At 33.8% G+C, this 22,933-nt stretch overlaps 1 protein-coding gene across 19 annotated transcripts in view; it reads right to left on the reverse strand.

Moving 5' to 3' along the window:
* The window catches only part of SYNE1 (spectrin repeat containing nuclear envelope protein 1), a 569,990-nt gene that overhangs the window by 401,961 nt on the left and 145,096 nt on the right, over positions 1-22,933 (reverse strand). For all 19 annotated transcript variants that reach the window (XM_016428964.2, XM_056818948.1, XM_056818954.1 and 16 more), the window contains 4 exons: positions 20,698-20,807; positions 15,865-15,972; positions 13,753-13,890; positions 10,863-11,027 (listed from right to left, as the gene is read on the reverse strand). In XM_016428964.2, coding sequence (XP_016284450.1) covers positions 10,863-11,027; positions 13,753-13,890; positions 15,865-15,972; positions 20,698-20,807 — 521 coding nt within the window. The remainder of the gene's footprint in view (positions 1-10,862; positions 11,028-13,752; positions 13,891-15,864; positions 15,973-20,697; positions 20,808-22,933) is intronic.

A 22,933-nucleotide genomic window follows, 5' to 3' on the forward strand; every position in this document is an offset into this window, starting at 1 on the left:
TCTTTCCTAATGAATATATTCCCTTCTAAAGCTCTACAATTCTATACATTATAACAAATAAAAAAGTAAGAAAGCACTTCAATAAAACCAACCAATATATGAGTTGAATGAGTGTGAGTTGCTCCACAACTTTATCCCACTCTATGCTCCCCCACTTCTGCAAAGATGAAGGGGAGGCACATTTTCTCAGATTCTCTTTGGTTCAAACTCAGTCATTATAATTTCAAAACATTTGATTACATGTATTCTTACATCTATTTAATTTTAGTCATTAAATAGAATATTCTCCTGATTCTGACTCTGCTTAATTAACTTTATGTGATTTATAGAATTCTTCTCATATTTCATGAAAGTTTCACTTCTTTATCACAATGATATTCCAAAATAATCATGCAACACATAATATGTAGCTATTACCCCCAAACAATAGCCATTTTATGTCAAATAATTTTCTGTTGATATATTCATACATTAGAGGGCATGAATCATTTTAATGTAATTATAAGAATTATTTTCCTAAAGGCAAACCATCCATATAATATTAATATAAATACAACATGATCATGTTTCAGATACTATGACTTTACTATGCTTTTATTTCAAATTTTGCATCTATATTCTTTACTTTATCTGTTCTGGTTTAAGTACTGGGATGATATATGTCTAAAAAGTAGTTGAAATATTTTCTCTCTTTGTTTTTAGGCATAATCTGTGTAGTATATCAAATATGAGAATTTACATTCATGTCTATTAAATTTCACCTCATTAATTCAATGTGGCATTCTAACATCTGTCTTGTTTCTTGTTTCTGAACCCAGAACACAATGTATTAGTTGTAACTCTCAGTTCTCTGCCATCTATAAATTTTCTCATAGTGTTTTGTTTTGTTGGGTTTTTTCCTCTATGTCACTGATAAAAATGTTAAACACTTTAAGACCAGGACAAAACCCTGAGTCACTCTTCCAGATACCTTCAAGTCATGAATAAGTCAACTACTCTATGCTTCTGATTGTTCAACCAATTCTGATTTCATCTAACTTTAATATCATCTTATCTCTCCATTTTTTTCACAATGCTAATATGACACAAGGCTCAAATAATTTAGTGTAATCTAGGTAAATTATATCTACATATATTCAAGATATTTGAAGATGGTGGCCTAGAAAGAGCAGAAGTTCAGACCTCTGAAAACCCTTCCTTACCGATCACAAACTGAATGCTCTCAGGGGACTGAAAACCAAACTTAACAAGACAGAGCCAAGGAACCCTCCTGCTGGACTTAATTCAAAAGGTACACCCCCTGAAAAGCCAGAATCTGAGAACACTCAGGTTTAAGGGGAAGACAGAAGGAAGGTCCCAGGACCCATCCCCCCTCCCACCCAGAGCATTGAGATTCCAGCAGCAGCGGGAAATTCTGGGTGGGCAAAGGTGCTGGTCTGAACGGCAAAGCTTGAGAGCAGGGCTGGCCAAGTTCAGAGTGTCCAACTCAGATGGCGGGGAAGGAGCTAGAGAGGGAGCATAGACCTGGCAGCCTGGCCAGAGCTTAGGTGATCCTCCATATTTGCTCCAGCCTTCCAGGAAATTTAGGACTCAGAGCATACACAGCCCAATTAAATTGAACTTAATTCCATCAAAAGTCTCCAGAACTCAGGGAAGCCCAGGCTCCCCACCCATCCTCATTGACTGCTGGACTTTAAGCCAATCAAAAGCCTCCAGAGGACAAGGAAGCTCAAACCCCCAACAACCCTCCCCCAGAGACTACACCAAGAGATCTTCTGTTAAAGCTCCAAGAGGGGAGACTGATAGAAGCCCCCAAAAAACAAAAAAAAATATGAGAGGAACAAGAGCACAGACAAAAACAGAGAGTAAAGAAGTGGTGAATTTGAGCAAACAACAGAAAAAGAAGAAAGAAACTACAATAGACAGCTTCTACTCAGCAAATGGAACAGAGGGGGAGAGATCAGCAAACAATAAATCAGAAATCCCAGCAAATTGTATACAGGCTGTGGAAGAACTTAAAATACAACTAAGAGAGGCTGAAGACAATTGGGAAATGGACTTAAAAATTAAGATAAGTTATCTGGAAACAGAGGCACTTGAACTAAAACGAGAAAATAGTGTCTTGAAAGCCAAAATCAACCAGCTGGAAAATGAGGAAAAGGAGATGAAAGATGAGGCAAAGGAGATGAAAGACGAGGTAAAGAGGATGAAAGACGATCTGCAAAGAAAATCAGACCAGAAGGAAAAGGATGACCAAAAAGGAAGAGATGAAATCCAATCTTTAAGAACCAGAATACAACAACTAGAATTAAGTGATCTTGCAAGGCAGCAGGACACTATAAAACAAAACAAAGAATGAAAAAATTGAGGGAAATGTGAAGCATCTCATTCACAGAACAGACGATTTAGAAAATCATTCAAGAAGAGACAATTTAAGAATCATTGGACTACCAGAAGACCACGACAAAAGAAAAAGCCTGGACATAATACTAGAGGAAATTATTCAGGAAAACTGTCCCAATATCTTAGAACAAGAGGGGGAAAGTGGAGATTGAAAGAATCCACAGATCACCCCCTGTATTTAATCCCCAACTGACAACACCCTGGAATGTTATAGCCAAATTAAAAAACTATCAGATGAAAGAAAAGATATTACAAGTTGCCAAGAAGAAGCCATTCAGATACCATGGGAACACGGTGAGGATAACACAAGATCTGGCTGCATTCACACTGAAGGACTGAAAGGCATGGAATATGATATTCTGGAAAACAAGGGAACTAGGTCTACAACCAAGAATAAAATACCCATCAAAACTGACTATATTCTTATAGGGGAAAGTATGGTCATTCAACACAATAGAAGAATTCCAAGCATTCATTAAAAAAAAGACCAGACCTGAACAGAAAATTTGATGTGCAAGCACAGAACTCAAGAAAATCATCAAAAGGTAATTTAAAAAAGAGGGGGGAAAACAAAACAAAACAAAACAACAAAAAAATTTTAAGAGACTGAATAAGTTAAAATGATATGTATCCCTATAAGAAAACAGGTCATTGTTAACTCTTAAAAACTGTTGCTATCACCTGGGCAGCTAGAAGAATTATACTTAGAGGGAACAGCGACAAACTGTATAGAATGAAAGGACGAGACATAAATAGGTATATAGATATATGCATGCATAAATACACATACGTGTGTGTGTATACACAACCAGAGCTAAAAAAAAAGAGGTTAATACTAAAAGAAATGGGAAAAGAAACAAATGGGCGTAAATGTATATGTCACAAAGAAGCTCATGGTGGGATGGGGGAGAACATCGATACACTGGAAGGGTAAAGAGGTTGGAGATAAGAAATACTAAACTCTTATGTGCTTTGAATCTGACCCGAAGAGGGAAGAACAATCCAATCCATTGTTGGGAAGAGAATAGATTTGTACCCTATAGGGGAGTAGAAGGGTAAAAAACGGATTGGTGGGGAGGGAAGCAGTACAAGGGAGGGAGAGGGTGGGGGGAAAATTTTTAAAAGACTGTTACAGGGGAAAATAAGGGAGGGAATAAGAAGGGAGGGTGGTAGAAAGGGAAGTAAAAAAAGGGGGGGAACTAGGGGGATTGACTATAAACAAGCATTGGTGTAGAAGGAAATAGCAAAAGAAGAAAAGGCAAGACCAGGAGTAGAAATCAAAATGCTGGGAAATACACAGCTAGTAATCATAACTCTGAATATGAATGGAATGAACTCACCCATAAAACACAAGCGAATAGCAGAATGGATTAGAATCCAAAACCCTATCATATGCTGTTTGCAAGAAACACACATAAGGAAGGTAGATACGCATAGGGTGAAAGTAAGAGGATGGAGACAAATCTATTGGGCATCAACTGATAAAAAGAAGGCAGGAGTCACAATCATGATATCTGGCAAAGCCAAAGTAAAAATAAATCTAGTTAAGAGAGATAGGGAATGTAATTACATCCTGATAAAAGGCAGTATAGACAACGAGGAAATATCTGTACTCAATATGTATGCACCAAATGGCAGAGCATCTAAATTTCTAAAGGAGAAACTAGAGAAGCTCAAGGATGACATAGATAGAAAAACTATACTAGTGGGAGATCTGAACCTTCCTCTATCCGAACTAGATAAATCAAACCAAGAAATAAATAAGAGAGAGGTGAGAGAAGCAAATGAAATCTTAAAAAAATTAGAGTTAGTAGTCATATGGAGAAAAACAAATAGGGAAAAAAAGGAATATACCTTCTTTTCAGCAGCACGTAGTACATTCACAAAAATTGACCATATATTAGGGCACAAAATCTTTGCAAACAAGTGCAAAGGGGCAGAAATAATAAATGCAACCTTCTCATACCACAATGCAATAAAAATAATAATTAGTAAGGGTACATGGAGAGATAAATCAAAAATTAATTGGAAATTAAACAATATGATTCTCCAAAACCAGATAGTTAAAGAACAAATCATAGAAATAATTAATAACTTCATTGAAGAAGATGACAATGATGAGACATCCTTTCAAAACCTATGGGATGCAGTCAAAGCAGTACTCAGGGGGAAAATTATATCCTTGAGTTCATATATAAACAAATTAAGAAGGGCAGAGGTCAATGAATTGGGCATGCAAATTAAAAAACTAGAAAGTGAACAAATTAAAAATCCTCATATGAAAACTAAATTAGAAATCCTAAAAATCAAAGGAGAAATTAATAAAATTGAAAGTCAAAGAACTATTGATTTAATAAATAAGACTAGAAGCTGGTACTTTGACAAAACAAATAAAATAGACAAAGTACTAGTCAGTCTAATTAAAAAAAGGAAAGAAAAAATCAAATTGACAGTATCCAAGATGAAAAGGGAGACCTCCCCTCTAATGAAAAGGAAATCAAGGCAATTATTAAAAATGAATATGCCCAATTATATGGCAACAAATATGGCAACCTAAGTGATATGGATGAATACTTACAAAAATATAAATTGCCTAGACTAAAAGAAGAAGAAATAAATTACCTAAACAACCCCATATCAGAAAAAGAAAATAAACAAGCCAGCAAAGGACTCCCTAAGAAAAAATCCCCAGGTCCAGATGGATTCACAAATGAATTCTATCAAACATTCAAAGAACAGCTAATCCCAATATTATTCAAACTATTTGACAGAATAAGCCAAGAAGGGGTTCTACCAAATTCTTTTTGCAACATGAACATGGTACTGATCCCAAAGCCAGGCAGGTTAAAAACAGAGAAAGAAAACTATAGGCCAATCTCCCTAATGAATATAGATTCAAAAATCTTAAATAGGATACTAGCAAAAAGATTCCAGCAAGTCATCACAAAGGTTATCTACTATGATCAGGTAGGATTCATACCAGGATTGCAAGGATGGCTCAATATTAGGAAAACCATCCACATAATTGACCATATAAACAAGAAAACCAACAAAAATCACATGATTATCTCAATAGATGCAGAAAAAGTCTTTGACAAAATACAACACCCATTCCTATTGAAAACACTAGAAAGTATAGGAATAGAAGGCCTTTTCTAAAACTAATAAATAGTATATATCTAAAGCCATCAGCAAACATCATCTGCAATGGGGATAAACTCGAAGCCTTCCCAATAAGATCAGGAGTCAAACAAGGATGCCCATTATCACCTTTACTATTTAATATTGTACTAGAAACACTAGCAGTAGCAATTAGAGAAGAAAAAGAAATTGAAGGTATTAAAATTGGCAATGAGGAGACGAAGCTGTCACTCTTTGTGGATGATATGATGATTTACTTAAAGAATCCTAGGGAATCAACCAAAAAGCTATTCGAAATAATCAACAACTTTAGCAAAGTTGCAGGATACAAAATAAACCCGCATAAGTCATCAGAATTTCTATATATCTCCAACCCAGTTCAGCAGCAAGAATTAGAAAGAGATATTCCATTTAAAGTCACCCGAGACAATATAAAATATTAGGAATCTATCTGCTGAGACAAACACAAGAACCATATGAACACAACTACAAAACACTCTCCACACAATTAAAACTAGATCTAAACAATTGGAAAAACATTGATTGCTCATGGGCGGGTCGAGCTAACCTAATAAAAATGACCATCCTACCCAAACTTATCTATCTATTTAGTGCCATACGCATTGAACTCCCAAAAAATTTCTTTACTGATTTAGAAAAAACCATAACAAAGTTCATTTGGAAGAACAAAGGATCAAGGATATCCAGGGAAATAATGAAAAAAAAATACAAAGGAAGGTGGCTTTGCAGTCCCAGATCTCAAACTATATTACAAAGCAGTGGTCATCAAAACAATTTGGTACTGGCTAAGAGACAGAAAGGAGGATCAGTGGAATAGACTTGGGGTAAATGACCTCAGCAAGACAGTCTATGAGAAACCCAAAGACCTCAGCTTTTGGGATAAAAATCCATTATTTGATAAAAACTGCTGGGAAAATTGGAAGACAGTGTGGGAGAGATTAAGTTTGGATCAACACCTCACACCCTACACCAAGAAAAACTCAGAATGGGTGAATGACTTAAACATAAAGAAGGAAACTATAAGTAAATTAGGTGAACACAGAATAGTATACATGTCAGACCTTTGGGAAGGGAAAGATTTTAAAACCAAGCAAGACTTAGAAAGAGTCACAAAATGTAAAACAAATAATTTTGACTACATCAAATTAAAAAGTTTTTGTACAAACAAAACCAATGTAACTAAAATTAGAAGGGAAGCAACAAATTGGGAAACAATCTTCATAGCAAAAACCTCTGACAAAGGTCTAATTACTCAAATTTATAAAGCGCTAAACCAGTTGTACACAAATCAAGTCATTCTCCAATTGAAAAATGGGCAAGGGACATGAATAGGCAATTTTCAGTTAAAGAAATCAAAACTATTAATAAGCACATGAAAAAGTGTTCTAAATCTCTTATAATCAGAGAGATTCAAATAAAAAACAACTCTGAGGTATCACCTTACACCTAGCAGATTGGCTAACATGATAGCAAAGGAAAGTAATGAATGCTGGAGGGGATGTGGCAAAGTAGGGACATTAATTCATTGCTGGTGGAGTTGTGAACTGATCCAACCATTCTGGAGGGCAATTTGGAACTATGCCCAAAGGGCAATAAAAGAATGTCTGCCCTTTGATCCAGCCATAGCACTGCTGGGTTTGTACCCCAAAGAGATAATGCAGAAAAAGACTTGTACAAGAATATTCATAGGTGCACTCTTTGTGGTGGCCAAAAATTGGAAAATGAGGGGATACCCATCAATTGGGGAATGGCTGAACAAATTGTGGTATATGTTGGTGATGGAATACTATTGTGCTCAAAGGAATAATAAAGTGGAGGAATTCCATGGAGACTGGAACAACCTCCAGGAAGTGATGCAGAGTGAGAGGAGCAGAACCAGGAGGACATTGTACACAGAGACTGATACACTGTGGTACAATCAAATGTAATGGACTTCTCCATTAATGACTTTACAATGTCCCTGAACAATCTGCAGGGATCTATGAGAAAAAAAAAACTGTCCTCAAGCAGAGGACAAACTGAGGGAGTAAAAACATCGAAGAAAAGCAACTGTTTGACTACAGAGATCTGAGGGGACATGATAGAGGAGAGACGCTAAATGAGCACCCTAATGCAAATACCAGCAACAAGGAAATGGGTTCAGAGGAAGGACACATGTGATACCCAGAGGAATTGCATGTCGGCTAGGGGAGTGGTGGCAGGGGGGTGGAGGGGGGAAGGAAAAGAAAATGATCTCTGTCTCCAGTGAATAATGTATGAAAATGACCAAATAAAATAATGTTTTAAAAACTAAAAAAAAAAAAGATTTTCCACTGCCATTTTTCTTATTATACATCAGACAACTTGGTTATGAACCTCTTCGAATTGGCTTGGTTAATAATAATAATGACTTTAGGACCCAATGAAGCTTTTTCCATTCAGTAAAACATGATGAAGGACTCATTTCTGTTAGTATATCTGAATGAAAATTGTGCCCCAAAGAATAGGTTAGACTTTAGACCAGAACTTAAAGTAGCATTATCTTTTAAAGAGTCATGGTAATTCAGAATTTAGACAACTTTCAAGAAATATGAGAAGAAAAATTATCCTTATAAAATTTTATCATTGATAAAGTACTTAATTTAATATTGCTATGATATTTGCTACCGTATCTTATTAAAACTAGGTCTCAAAAAATCAGATGGAACTTCAAAGAGATCAAAGAAAAAGGAAAAGGGGCAGCTGGGTAGCTCAGTGGATTGAGAGCCAGACCTAGAGACGGGAGGTCCTAGGTTCAAATCTGGCCTCAGACACTTCCCACATGTGTGACCCTGGGCAAGTCACTTGACCCCCATTGCCTAGCCCTTACCACTCTTCTGCCTTGTAGCCAATACACAGTATTGACTCCAAGTCAGAAGGTAAGGGTTTAAAAAAAAAGAAAAAGGAAAAAGAACAATATACTATATACTTATAGCAGTCATTTCTATAGAGGCAAAGAATTGGAAATTGAGAGGGGAGGGTCATCAATTGGAGAATGTCTTATGATTGTGATGGAGTACTATTGGGCTATAAGAAATGACAAGAGTAATGATTTAAGAAAAAAAGCATGCCAAAGGCCATGTGAATTCAGGACAATCTTTGGGCACAATAACAACAGGTTTGTAATGATGATCAACAATGAAAGACTTGGTTACTCTGATAAATTAGAATAATCCAAGACAATTCCAAAAGAATAATGATGAGAAAATACTATCCATTTTCAGAGAGAGAAATGATAAACTGAGAATAAGGTGAAGTATGAAGTTCTAGTTTTATTTTTTTTTGTCTTTTTGCAATAGTGTAATATGGAAATATATTTTTCATGATTTAATATGTGTAATTGACATATTGTTTGCCTTCTTAGTGGGTGGGGGAGGGGTAGAGTGGAAAAGACTCTAAAACTCAAAATCCAAAAAGAAAAGATTGCTCAAAATAAACATTCTTTTAAAGGTACAAATTTAAGTCAAGTGAAAGCCAATACAAAAGGGAGAGAAGAGAAGAAATATCTATGTAGGAAGGAATAAAATCATAAACTTGATTAAATTTTATTGATATTTGAGAGATATTGTAGCAGGATGTGAGGTACCTATCTATCCCTGAATAAAGGAAGAAAAATAATTCTCAAAATACAAATTGTGTTGCCAAGAATGTGGGAAGCAAGATATTATTATAAGAGGGAAATAAGAATTTACTAAATTCCTACTTTGTGCCAGGGCAAAAAGGTGGCACAGTGGAGAGAATTCCAAGCCTGCAGTAAGGAAGATCTCAGTTCCAAACCAGCTTCAGACAATAGCTATGTGACCTTGGGCAAGTCACTTAACTCTGTTTGCCTGAATTTCTTCATACGTAAAATGAGCTGAAAAAGGAAATGGCAAACTACTCCTAGATCTTTGCCACAAAAACTCCAAATAGGATTACAGAGAGTCAGATATGACTAAAATGACTGAACACTATGTGCCAAGTTCTTTGTGAGATACTTTACAAATATCTCATTTGAGATATGTTTGGGGGTGTTGTTATCATTCCCATTTAAGAGTTGAGACAACTGAGGCTAACAGAGTTTGAGTGCCTTTCCCAAGGTCATATAGTAGTTAGTAAGTATTTAAGGACATATTTGAATTCAGGTGTTCCTGATTTCCTGACTTCAGGACCAGTGCTCCACTGTGGGAAACAAAGAAATGGGGAGATAACTACAACCAGAAATACATTCTATGTGTGGTTCACAGTGAGAAATAGTCATGGATAAAAGGAATACAGAGCATGTTCTTAGTCATCTTTTCAAAACCTCCTTTCCCTCTACCACCTTTAACTTAGCCTGAGTTCTAAACAGCTAGAAAGATTCCTTACAATGTCTATAGATAAGCAAATAGTTGACTTTCCTCCAAGGTCATCAAGAACAGTCAATATCCTACTTAATTATCTGAGAGTCATCACTGTGAAAAGCAATCAAAAAGACAATTAAGTATAAAAACTGCTAAATCAATTTCTTTCACCTCCTAGATAGATATATTAAAGCAAATTGAAGACTGATTCTTAGTTTCAACTAAGTGAAAAAAAAAACCTTGCTAGGCTATAAGTGATCAAAATATTTAAGAGCCAGAAGTTATTTAAAATAGAATTTATTTCTCTCCCACCTTACTTTACTTACAAGGAAAATGGCCTCCAAGAGAAGTAGAGTGAATTGTCCTAAGTAATTTACCAGTTAGTAGTAAATGTGCTTCTTTTGACCACTCAAATTTTTTTTACATTTTTACTAAATGACTTAAACCTTGCATCTCATGGTCCACTGGTATATGGTTTTGATCCAAGGATCCTGCCATATTTTACCTTCAGAATTCATAGCATATTGTATTTAATCTCTCATGTGTGAATATTTTAAAAATATATCAGTTGATGGGGTAGCAGGTTACTCTATCGAGAACATTAGTTTAGTTATATACATAACACAGAAATTGGCCTCTTTCTCAAATCTGCCTTACAGCTCTTACATATTTTCTAACACTTAAACATGACCCAACCAACAAAAAAATTAAAAAAGGGTTTTGCTATTGTTTCTTAATCTCAAAAGACATCCTTCAAAAAGGGCAGTGCAAGAAAATGAGCTTAGAAGTACCCCCAATTATAAAACCATGGTTAGAAAGGATGAGAAAAGGCAAAAGAGCTTTTAATTAAAATAAAATAATTATTAATTGATATATAGATAAAAATTTCAGCAAACATGTCTCTTCAAGCATCTTACAACTAGCGGGGTTATATATTCCTTATCCTAGACTTTTTACCTTATGCTGTTCCAGTTTTCGATGTATTGTATTTGCAGTTTCTTCATGGACCTGCTGAATGGTTATTTCCTCCTGTAAGGCAACTTCTGCCCTATAGAGCCAGGCTCCTATTGTGCCTAGTGGTGCAGGAAGAGACTTATCAAGTTGTATGTGCCAATCAAAGAGCTGAAATTAAAAAAAATCATGAAAAATAAAATTCCTTTCAAGGAAAGTAGACAAAGTGACAACACTATAGAATTTTCAGTTTCAGAACTCAAATGATCTGGGATCTCATCAATATGGATGTCTCCTCCATGGATGTAATAAAGATCATAACCTAACTATGCCTGCAATCTTTATTGTCCACATCCTCCAATGTGTTTGCCACAGAGGGGCCACAGAAGGTCCTGGGTCTTCTTTTGTTTCCTCTGGATATCATATGGGCACCAAGGGAGATTGCAAGTCGTCCACTAGTTAAGTTTCCTCTTACTGTTACTGTGAGACTAGTCATCTCCTCTCTCTTGCTATAAATGAAAAGTCACTGGATGGTACAATGACTTCATTGTTGTCTATTTTCATTTTCATTAATATGAAATGGGATAGACCTTCTGACAAACACAAGGATCTGAAAATAATGAATGACTGAAGGAAGGAAGAGAAGAAAGAGGACAAGCATTTATTATGCACCTACTATATGCCAAGATGTGCTTAATGACTATACATGTTATCTCTCAATATCTGAATGAAGCATATGTAAATCACATTGCAATGCATCCCATTCCATCACATTGAAGACTGGACCAATTTGGGGGCTTCTGTAACCAGGTCCAGCATACATACTCATAATCATAGTCATTCTAGAACATTTTGGCAGTTCCAAAGATGAAGAAGAGCTTTTAGGACTTATCCAACTCTTATCATTCTGAATTTTGTTTTTAAATGTCCTACATTCTTCCTCCTACAGAAATGAATGATTTTCTCTCTCTTATACTCCCCAGCATGGCCTATCTCCCAGAATCAGAAGTATGATAGGATAAAGATAATATTTCAGTTAGATTTGCTTTAATAAAACAAATACTTATTAAGCTCCTTTAAGGTGCAGCATCACTTGGTGGGCCCTGATCTTAAGAGGATGGAAAAATGATAGAGTTCCTGATCATCAGAACCTTTTAATCTATTATACAGGTACAAGAATAATAGTAAAACAAGGCAATATAAAACTGGAGTGATAAGACCTAGAAATTTCAGATGGTTGTTTGTGGAATCATAAAGATTTTGGAGCATCTTTGTAAGAGACTAGAGAATTCTTGGGCAATCTGTATTTTACCGGAATAGTGGAAGTCTGTCACAGAGATTTATGAACAGAATAGTGAAACTGGTTAGGCGTGTGCATTAGGAAGATCTCTTTTGGCAGCTGTATGAAGAATGAAATAGAGAGGGAAGAACCTAGATTTATTGTTAGGAAACTTTTAAAATCATTCAAGTGAGATGGCATAAAAGCTTGAACTAGAACCCTGCAGGTGTGAGTGGAAATATATATGTTGTGAATAAAAAAGAATAGGAAACTAAGTGGTTATTGGGGGTACGGTAAAGGAGAAAGTAGTCACAGTGATCACAAAGCTTTGAGCCTAAGAGACTGGGATGACTCTAGTGTAATACTAGTCATAAGCAAAAATAAGTATTTGAAAGGAAGAGCAGGCTTGAAGATTGAGAGCAAAATTATGAATTGAGTATGAGACACATTAAGTCAAGGTGTAAGAGGAATACCTAGGTAGAGATATCCAGAAGACAGCTGGAAATGTATAAATGGATGTCAGTAGAAAGATAAGCCCTGGATTTATAGATTGCTCTTCATCTGAAGAAAAGTGATAAATGAAGTCATGGGAGAAAATCAAAGGAGAGCTTAAAGAATAAGATGGACAACTTTGGAAATTAACTTGTTTTCCATACCCCTAAAGATATTTTAGATAAGAGTAATAAATATTCAGGGGAAGTAAAAAGGAAAATATAAAACCATCAACAGTGAAATATGAGAAAAAAGAAGCTTGACATTTATCTTCATTTTTGTCAAGTTCATAAAGATTTCATATAGAATACTTCTTTATCTGAGGAATTTCAAATGAAAAAGATTTCATATGAGGAATGTAGAAGTTGTCTCTTCTATATCCATATAAGATTGACCATTAAAGAGGAAAATAGTTTCCTAAGACTTAGAGCTATCTGAAAATGGAATGCCTCACAATGTAATGAGTTCCCCATTATTTGAAAATCCTCAACTGAATTTATATGTTAACCTGCTGGTAGTGATGTATAGAGACTGGATGTTCTAAAGGGGCTTCCAGACTAGAATTCCAAGAGGAAATGTGATCATATATCATCAGAAGAAATTATATTTGACTATAGAAAGAATTTATTCACTGTCTGAGTGATTTCAATAGTGACTGAATTGTAATAGACTATAGGTAAACATTGTAAAGGTTCAGTTTCTGGAGATTTCCTTGGTTTTTTAACTTGAATGAAGGTAGATTTTTCCATCTATAATATCCTATTATATTATATTACATATAATATGTTACATATATGATATTATATGAATTATATTACCAGAGAGGAGACAAAAAAAAGAGAAGAGGGTAGGCAAGGAATAGAAGGAAAGACAACTAAAAGATTAAAGTAAACAGTCTAAATGATAGGAAGAAAAAAGTTGATAAGATATTCTATGTATAGTTCTTAGAGCTGTTAAGCGTCCTTTAAGTTGAAAAGTCCAACACCAAAAAGGGAAAGCCACTCCACTTTCTATCTCCTAAACAAATCTTCAAAACCTTGGGGAAAAATCTCTGAAGTGACATTAAAAATATGCCACAAAGAAACAGAAATACTACCATGATAATTTGTAACTTAGCAAACTTACCCTGGAGGACACTCTGTCCCATGCCTGCTTTACCAGAGCTTGATCTAGTGACAATTTGCCATCTCTACGTACTGGTTGAATTAAAAGTTCAATCTGTTTCCTCTTCATTTCATACTGAATTCTGAAGTGCTTAAATGACTAAGGGAGAAAAAAAAAAGAAACAATAGTCAAACAATGAAAGTTCCACCATTATTCATGTTTTCATTGATATGAGATTCAGTCCCTCAATAGTATTTTGATACTCTCTCAATAACTCTTCAGTATAGTTTTCCATGATTTCTCCAAAGGGAATCAAATTAGCATTGACATAGTAATTTATGGTCCTCATATTGTCTCTTCAGTGTGGTGTTAATTGAATATAGCCAATTTTAATATATTGGGTGTCATAGAAAGCATGATGGGAATCCTTCTGGAGTGCACTGTTAGCATAATGTGCAATATAGGGTATATAGGTACAATATTTTTTAGCTTTATATTAGACAGAGATGAGACTATTAATAAAATTATTTTATTTAATAATTTATTTGAAAATTGGGAATTTAAGAAATTTAAGAAATCCCATTGTTTCTAGATTTCACAAAGTGACATTTATGTAAAAGATGATGCATAGAAATCAAATGTTTAAGGTTGAATGGCATATAAACTACTAATTTACTTGTGTATGTACATCATCTTATTTACTTCAACCACCACATTTACCCTCATGTGAAAGACAGGGCAGCTGGTTTTATCTCTGTATTACAAAAGAGGGACTGAGGTTCAGAAAATTCAAGCCCAAAGTCACATGATCTACAAGTGGTAGTTTCAGGACTTGAACTCAAGATTTTAGTCTTTATCCATCCTATGACACTATCTTGTAAAACAGCTGTAATAGAAAAATCAGTGGACTAGGAGTCAAAAGATCTGTGTTTTAAGTGTTACCTCTGATAGTAAATGTCAACAAATGTAAAATAAGAACTTATGTGCTAGGCACTATACTAACATTTACTGGAATGAGACGTATACCTAAATTCATAACTTATGTGATATATAACTTGATAGAATTTGACATTAATATAATATCTTATAAAAACTCTGAATTTAGAAAATGGGAGCATATTCTCTGAATATAAAATTTCATCCAAATTATGAAATTAAAGAGATTTATTAGGATATTTAACTATTAAATAAAAAATGAGCTAAAAACATTGTACAGAACAAGCTAACAATGTCTTCAAATAGGATTCACAGTTTAATTACTATAAAAATGATTGAGCTGAAACATGGGTTGTATTCTGACAATATTAACCTGAAATATAGAGAAATTGCTGACCTTTATGCTAAGCTAAGTAGAAAATATTAGTAACTTCTGTCATAAAATAACTGCAATTCCATACAATTAAATAAGGATCATTCAGGTAGTAAATTCTTATGATGAACACTGGGTGGTGATAGTGAATAAAAATTCACTGCACTTTATATTTTCCATTTCCTCCAGGCTAATATTAACTTTTAAAATAATGTCAATACTATATAAAAAGAAATCTTTAAGAGGTTCAACAATTTTTTAAAAAGAAACTACATTTTCTAATTAAAAGGATGGAGAGAGTATTTGTTGCAGCTTAGGTTGTGTTGTACATATTAATTTGAATTAATTTATATATTGATTTTCTTAGTCTTGGGAAGAAATGTGTGGATGGATGTGTGCTGTGTGTGCACACATATCTCCCTCATCAACCCTTAAGAATTAAAGACTCTTATGATCAACATGGAAATGTGTTTTGTATGAAAATAAAAATTTCAAATAAAAATAAATAACTAATGGTTTTCAGGCAATTTAACATTTAAAAACAAATAATGGATTAAAGACTTTTTAAGAACAAGGAATAAATCCAATATTATTTTTTTTTGGTGGGAACACTCTAAATGTTATTAATCAATGATGCAGAAAAAGAAATAACACAAAGCTCTAAGCATGCACAGAATCTTTCTTTAATTGTTTACCTGTTATAATTTAGAAAGTTAAACACAGATTAAAGATTACATATGAACTTGATTTACTAAACACAATAGAATAAACTATAATAAAATAACTTATCTATTTATTAATAAAATAACTTATCTATTTATTACCTGATATTTGTCCTGTAAACTTGCTTCTGTCATTTGTGCCCTTGTCATATCTCTTTCAAATTGTTCTATCCAAACTTTTGTTTCTCTCGGGACCAGCTTTTCTTCTCTCTGGAAAGAGGAAAATATTTTTCTATTGTTATTAAGTTCCTGTGTCATGGAAAGGGGCATTTTAAGCTTATTTTTAAGCAAAATGGCTAAAATTTATCTTTTCAAAAATCTTGTATCATTGTTCCAAACAGAATTTAGTTCAAATTTCTTTTCACTTAATTCTAATTTATCATTGAGCATAATAATAACTGACTTTTCTATTGCAGGCTGGTATCACTGAGTCAAAGGGCATATATAGTTTAGTTATATTTGAAGAATAGTTCCAAATTGCTTTCCATATTGGCTATACCAGTTCAGAGCACCACCAACAGTGCATTAATATAATGGTTTTAGAGAATCCTAGGAAGATGTATCAAGTTTGTAGAGTCAAATGAACAGAACAAGAAGTAAAAAAAAAAAAAAGCTTCATTAAAACAAACCATTTTGAAAGACTTAAGAATTCTGATCAATGAAAGAAACAATCATGCTGCCAGAGGATCCATGCTGAAGCACTCTGCCCACCTCAAGAAAGAGAGGTGAAAGACTCAAGATTCGCTGGGAAGGGGAAGGAAATGAGCATTTATATGGTGATCTCTCTCTCTCTCTCTCTCTCTCTCTCTCTCTCTCTCTCTCTCTCTCTCTCTCTCTCTCTCTCCATATATATATGTATACATATATATACTTATATATGCTACATGTGCTAAATACTTTAAAATATTATCTAATTTGTTCTTCAATCCTACAAGGTAGGTAAATGTAGGTGCTATTGTCTCTGCTTCATAGTTGAGAAAATTGAGGCAAATATTGGATAAGCGATTTGCCAAGGATCACAAGTGTTAGCTCTTCCTGATTCCAGGTCAAGTGTTCTATCTACATCTCCAGAATATTTTATGGACATGGACAATACAAGAATTAGTTTTTCTTGTTAATGTATGTTTTTACAAGATTTTTTTTCCTGTCGCTAACTCATCAAGAAGAAAGATGTGTAAGTCAATAGATAGACTGCAAATAACATATTTAGAATTTTAATTTGAATATTCAACAGTTTCTTTTGATACTAAAATTTTCTCCCAATTATGTCATGTTTGGTTCTTCACAGTTCAAAACAGCATGATGATAGAGATGTTACTTTCTTTAGTCTCTAATTGAAATTTAATATTTTCTTCAAGTATAAATGTTTAAAAAATATTCTGAGAAAGGGTTCATAGGCTTCACCACACTTCCAAAGTGGCCCATGATGAGAAAAGATCAAGAAATCCAGCTTTAGGGTATATCCACACCACTATTTCTCTTATGGTATATTTGACTTCAATTTATACTTTACAAGGAATATATAGTATATGTATAGATATTCAAAAGCCTTTAACCTTCACTAGTATTATGTGATAAGGCAAAGAAGACTAATATAACTTCATTTATATATCAGATTAAGAAAAAGGAATCATTTCTCTACCCGATTTTATTTATATATACACACATTCACACACACACACACACACACACACACACACACACACACACCAAAAAACTTTTAAGGTACTATGTACTACATCTTTGCTCATATGCTTTAACTAAAAGTATCTTATTCCCTTCCATGTACTGAGTGAATCTCTTACAAATTTAGGGGGGAAAACCTATTAATGATGAAGATAACAAAACCATGGAGAGTCAGAAAGAGAATAAGAAAGAAAATCAATTTGATAAAAGAAGAACCTCTAGGAATGAGATTCCTTCATAAAATAATCTGATTTTATGTGTAATGTGGAGATGGAGGTTACAGATGTCAAATTCCTTTAAGGCTGTTAGAGAGATGGGTCAGTGTTCTGGGTGCCCAGATTTAGAAAGTGCATGAAGAACAAAACCAAGAATCTAGCCTTAAGCATTACCCCATTCCAGCAACAAAGCCAAATACCAGCTACTCTAAAGAGGCCCAGTGTAAAAGTATCAGCCTTGGCAGCAGCAATGCCCACTTAAAGCCTCTGCAGCTCCAGTGAGTCAAATCTGCTTCCTCTACTTATTTATGAATTATGTCCAGTAGGAAAATTCTTCCTGAAAGGTGGCTGGGAAGAAATAGAATTCATTCCCTGCAGCAACAGAGTTACATGAACTGAACATGACATGTCCATTGCACTCAAACGGTTTTAGAAACACCCATCAGACATGAACAACATGCATACTGTAGAACCTGTTTTTCAGTGATGTGAATGTGCCTCCTGTATGTCCCTCATGAGTAATAAGTACATAATCAAAGATTCCTGAGAATGGTAAATAGATTAAGTTCAGAGACAGAAGCTGAGAATATCTAAGCTTATGGAGCAAAATTCATAACTTGATTCTTAACTGTGAGTGTATACCAAAACTTTGAATTGGCCACTTTCTCTTTTCTCTGTGGGGGACCTCATCTGCTAGGTGGCAAAGCAGAAACATTGCCAACCTGGAAAACCCATTTAAATTCAGATTTAGCTGTTACTAGTTAAATGACCATGGGCAAGTTTTAGGCTCAGTTTCCTCATCTGTAAAACAGGCATAATAATAGCACCTATGTCCCAGGGTAATTGTGAAGATAAAATGAGTTAATAATTGTAAAGTACTCCTTGAAATTTAATACAATTAAATAAATAAATAATATGCATAGCATATATATAAATAAATAAAAGAAAAACTCCTTAAAATTTGAAATAAATTGTGATTATTATTGCTATCTCAATGCAGATGACTTTGGATCTATATTCTAGCCCTACTTTCTTTTTAGAACTTCATTCTTGCAACAATGACTGCCTATTAGACTTTTTGAACTAGATATCCGATAAGCATTCAAATGTATCATGTCCTAAATATACCTGACATCATCTTTATTGCTAAATCTAGACATCTTGTAAACTTTCTTATTTCTTAGAAGGGCATCTAGTTATCTTCTCAGGTTCACAACCTTAGAATCTTTTATTTCTTACTTTACTTTATATTAAATTAATTATCAAATATCATCAATGATATTTCTACAAACATTTCTTATATCTGTCCCTTTTCTCTACCTCAATTTCTACTGCTCTAGTTCAGTAACTCCTCACCTCTTTGTATTAGCTTTCTAATGGGTTTTCTGGCCCTGAATCTCTCCCTCCTGTAATGTCTTCTCCACACACCTGTAAAAGTGATTCTTCTAAAACACATCTGATCATGACACTATCTTGGCTCAGTAAACTCCAGGCACATTCAAAGCCCTTCACAACTCTAGTTCCAACAGAAGATTCTAGGAACACACTCATTCACAAGTGTCTCTTGGAATCCCAGCTTCCTAAAAATGCAGTTCAGATGTAACCTCCTATATAAGACATTTCTGATCCCCTCAGGGGCTTGTACTTCTATAAAAGGGAATAAAAGGTAAGATTTGTTTCATAGATGTTTTTATTTACCTATATTCCATATACCAACATAGTATATTTTGCCTCTAATGATAGAATGGAAATTCCTTGAGGAATAGTTCATTTTTGTCTTTGTATTCTAAGCACCTAGATAAATGCTGGTTAATTACTTAATGTCATAAGTTGTACATTGGAAAGTTTAGAACTTTTTCCATAATGCTTCATTAGAAACATTTTATATTGAAATAATTGCATTGTATTTGACCAGTGTTACATAGTTATTACTTCACTTGGATATTGCATATTTGGAAAAATCTGTTGCGCTTCCTTGAGCTTTTCCTTCCTCAGCTTGAATCAGTACACTTTCTTCAGACTCTAATCTGAAGATGACATAAATTTAGGATCAATCATGTTATCCTCTTATGCAAACTTTAACAGGTGATTGACCTACTTCTTTAAATTAGATACATATTTTAGTGTGGGCCTGACCAATGGTGTGCAAGAAGTAGATCTTTTCATGACTCTAAATAATCCTCTAGTTATTTGGTCTATTTAAGAAAGAACTTATTTGCTATTTGCACTCTATTCCGAGCACTAATCTTGTCACTTGAGTGTCAGACTTGACCATTATATAAAATATAAATATTAATTGTTATTTTTAAAGCTTGGAATCATAGGGAAATTATAGTATTCCACAAAAATAATTGTGTGATATTTTGAAGAACATAAAATGGGGACTCAATTGATTTAACAATATGAATACATGCTTTTAAAAATAAGATAATTAATATTAGGAGAATGCATAATACTTTTCATTATCCAAAGCTGTTTCCCTGACAAAGATTCATTTGATCTATCTGATTAATAGAAATATTCTTCTAGAGATTTCCTATGGTTATGAATCCCCAAGGAAAAGTTACTAGTGACCAAAAAGCAATAAAATTCATGTTAGATAAATATATGTAAGCTACAGTATATTTCCAGTTAGGCCTTTTCATAAATAAGTGGAATAAGGAACTTGTTTGAAGAAATATATAATCTGAAAAGTAGATGAGCCACTCATGTGGTATGAGTTAGAAAACAGAGATTGCCCAAGTGATTGTTCAGGACTGATGAGATTTCTTTGCTATGATTTCTATATTAATGTTCAAATTTGAAAATCAATCAATTCCCCTATAAACTTTAAAAATGCATCAATTTCATCCTTATACCATATCTTTATGATTGGAATCAAGATCTTGGTGGTCAAAAAGTGACATATTCTATAATTTACATTACCAAATCATAAAAATTCCAGTAGTTCATTTTTTTCTAAAAAACTGATTTCCTTTATGTTATGTTATGTTATTCTCTTTCATTACTTATACTTACTTAAAAAAATACTTACATCATTCTCTTGTTCATCAGTGCTTGAGTTATGAACATCAGGATAATATTTCAGAAACTGGGCTACATAAGTCATAATAGACTTCTCATCTGGTTTATCCACATCCACATCTGGAAAAATACAAAATAAATCTCCAGAGTTAATAAACAGTAAAAATTTCAAGGGAATAATTGCTTTAAGAGATTTCAAGCAAAATTTAATGAAACATGATATGTTATAAAACATGCTTATTTTACTAATTTTTACATACACACATTATGACAAAAATATAGATTTAAATGCAAAAAACATACTCTTGCTCACAAGACAATTTAGAAAGGCCAAGATGTGGAAAAAAACCCCTGAATTTTAATGTGTACAATGCAAAAAGAAACATTCAGACAGGTGTTTTATATTACTCAGAATTATGTGTATATTCATTGGTTCTGGGAGTAGGGAGGGGAAGGGAGAGGGAAAGAACATGAATCCTGTAACCATGGAAAAATATTCTAAATTAGTTAATTAATTAAATATTTTTAAAAACGAATTATGTATATAAGGACTTTGATATTGTCTGTGCTTATTCTTTTGCCTAATTACCAAAGGGTAAGCTATTTTGTAAGTTTCAGATCTAGATCCAAAATATTCCAGTAGAAAAAATTTTAGCCACAGGACTGAATGAAAAATCATTGCAACATTTATGTAGCCTTAATCTCTTATTTTCACAGAAAAGCCTAAGATTCCTATAGTTGTCCCTATTCATACTTTCTGTTTTCCTGCTTTTATCTTTAGTATTTCTCTCTATGAGTTCTTCTCTGCAGCATACAAACATGACTGGTTTCTACTATACTCTTTTAAAAAATCCATCATTTGAACCTACCATGCTTTCAAGTGATCATTATCTTTCTTTCTTTCTTTCTCTTTCTTTCTTCCTTTCTTTCTTTCTTCCTTTCTTTCTTCCTTTCTTTCTTCCTTTCTTTCTTTCCTTCTTTCCTTCTTTCTTTCCTTCTTTCTTTCTTTCTTTCTTTCTTTCTTTCTTTCTTTCTTTCTTTCTTTCTTTCTTTCTTTCTTTCTTTCTTTCTCCCTTTCTTTCTCTTTCTTTCTCCCTTTCTTTCTCTCTCTCTTTCTTTCTTTCTCTCTCTCTTTCTTTCTCTCTCTCTTTCTTTCTTTCTCTCTCTCTTTCTCTCTCTCTTTCTTTCTTTCTTTCTTTCTTTCCTTCTTTCCTCTTCTTTCTTTCTTTCTTTCTTTCTTTCTTTCTTTCTTTCTTTCTTTCTTTCTTTCTTTCTTTCTTTCTTTCTTTCTTTCTTTCTTTCTTTCTTTCTTTCTCCCTTTCTTTCTCCCTTTCTTTCTCTTTCTTTCTCCCTTTCTTTCTCTCTCTCTTTCTTTCTTTCTCTCTTTCTTTCTCTCTCTCTTTCTTTCTTTCTTTCTTTCTTTCTTTCTTTCTTTCTTTCTTTCTTTCTTTCTTTCTTTCTTTCTTTCTTTCTTTCTTTCTTTCTTTCTTTCTTTCTTTCTTTCTTTCTTTCTTTCTCTTTCTTTCTTTCTCCCTTTCTTTCTCTCTCTCTTTCTTTCTTTCTCTCTCTTTCTTTCTCTCTCTCTTTCTTTCTTTCTCTCTCTCTTTCTCTCTTTCTTTCTTTCTTTCTTTCTTTCTTTCTTTCTTTCTTTCTCTCGGCCATTCACAGACTACACTCTGATGTCTTTATTCCTCTATTTCTACTCCTTAACCCCTTGCAACTTGGCCTCTCATATTACCAAATTTTCTCTCTAAAAGTGTACTCACATTTATCTGCTAAATCCAATTACCTTTTTTTATTCTTTACTTTTTTACCTCTTTTCTGACTGACATTGTTGAGTAGCCTTCTTCCTAGATATTTATCACTCCCTTGACTGCCATGATATTGCTCTCCTTATTCCTTCTATCTCGTTTGCTGGTTCATTATCTGTCTTCCACCTAGAAAGTATAGTCATGCCTTCAAGATTCTGTCCTAAACTCTCTTCTCTTCTTTCTCTATACACTATCCCTAAGTGTTCCCAATAGTGTCAATGGAATAAATTATTATTTTTATGCAAATCATACCTAGATTTAAAGGCTCAGTCCTAATTTTTCTCAATTCTAGTACTAAATCACAAGATACCTCTTGGGCATAACCATCAGAAGTCCTGTCAGTATTTCAAACATAACTTTTCTAAAATGTAATTTGCTATCCACCCCCACCTTCTTTTCCTAAAATCTCTTATATTATCCCTTTCATGTACTTTG

The sequence above is a fragment of the Monodelphis domestica genome, chromosome 2, assembly GCF_027887165.1.
Source record: "Monodelphis domestica isolate mMonDom1 chromosome 2, mMonDom1.pri, whole genome shotgun sequence".
Classification (NCBI taxonomy): Eukaryota; Metazoa; Chordata; class Mammalia; order Didelphimorphia; family Didelphidae; genus Monodelphis; species Monodelphis domestica.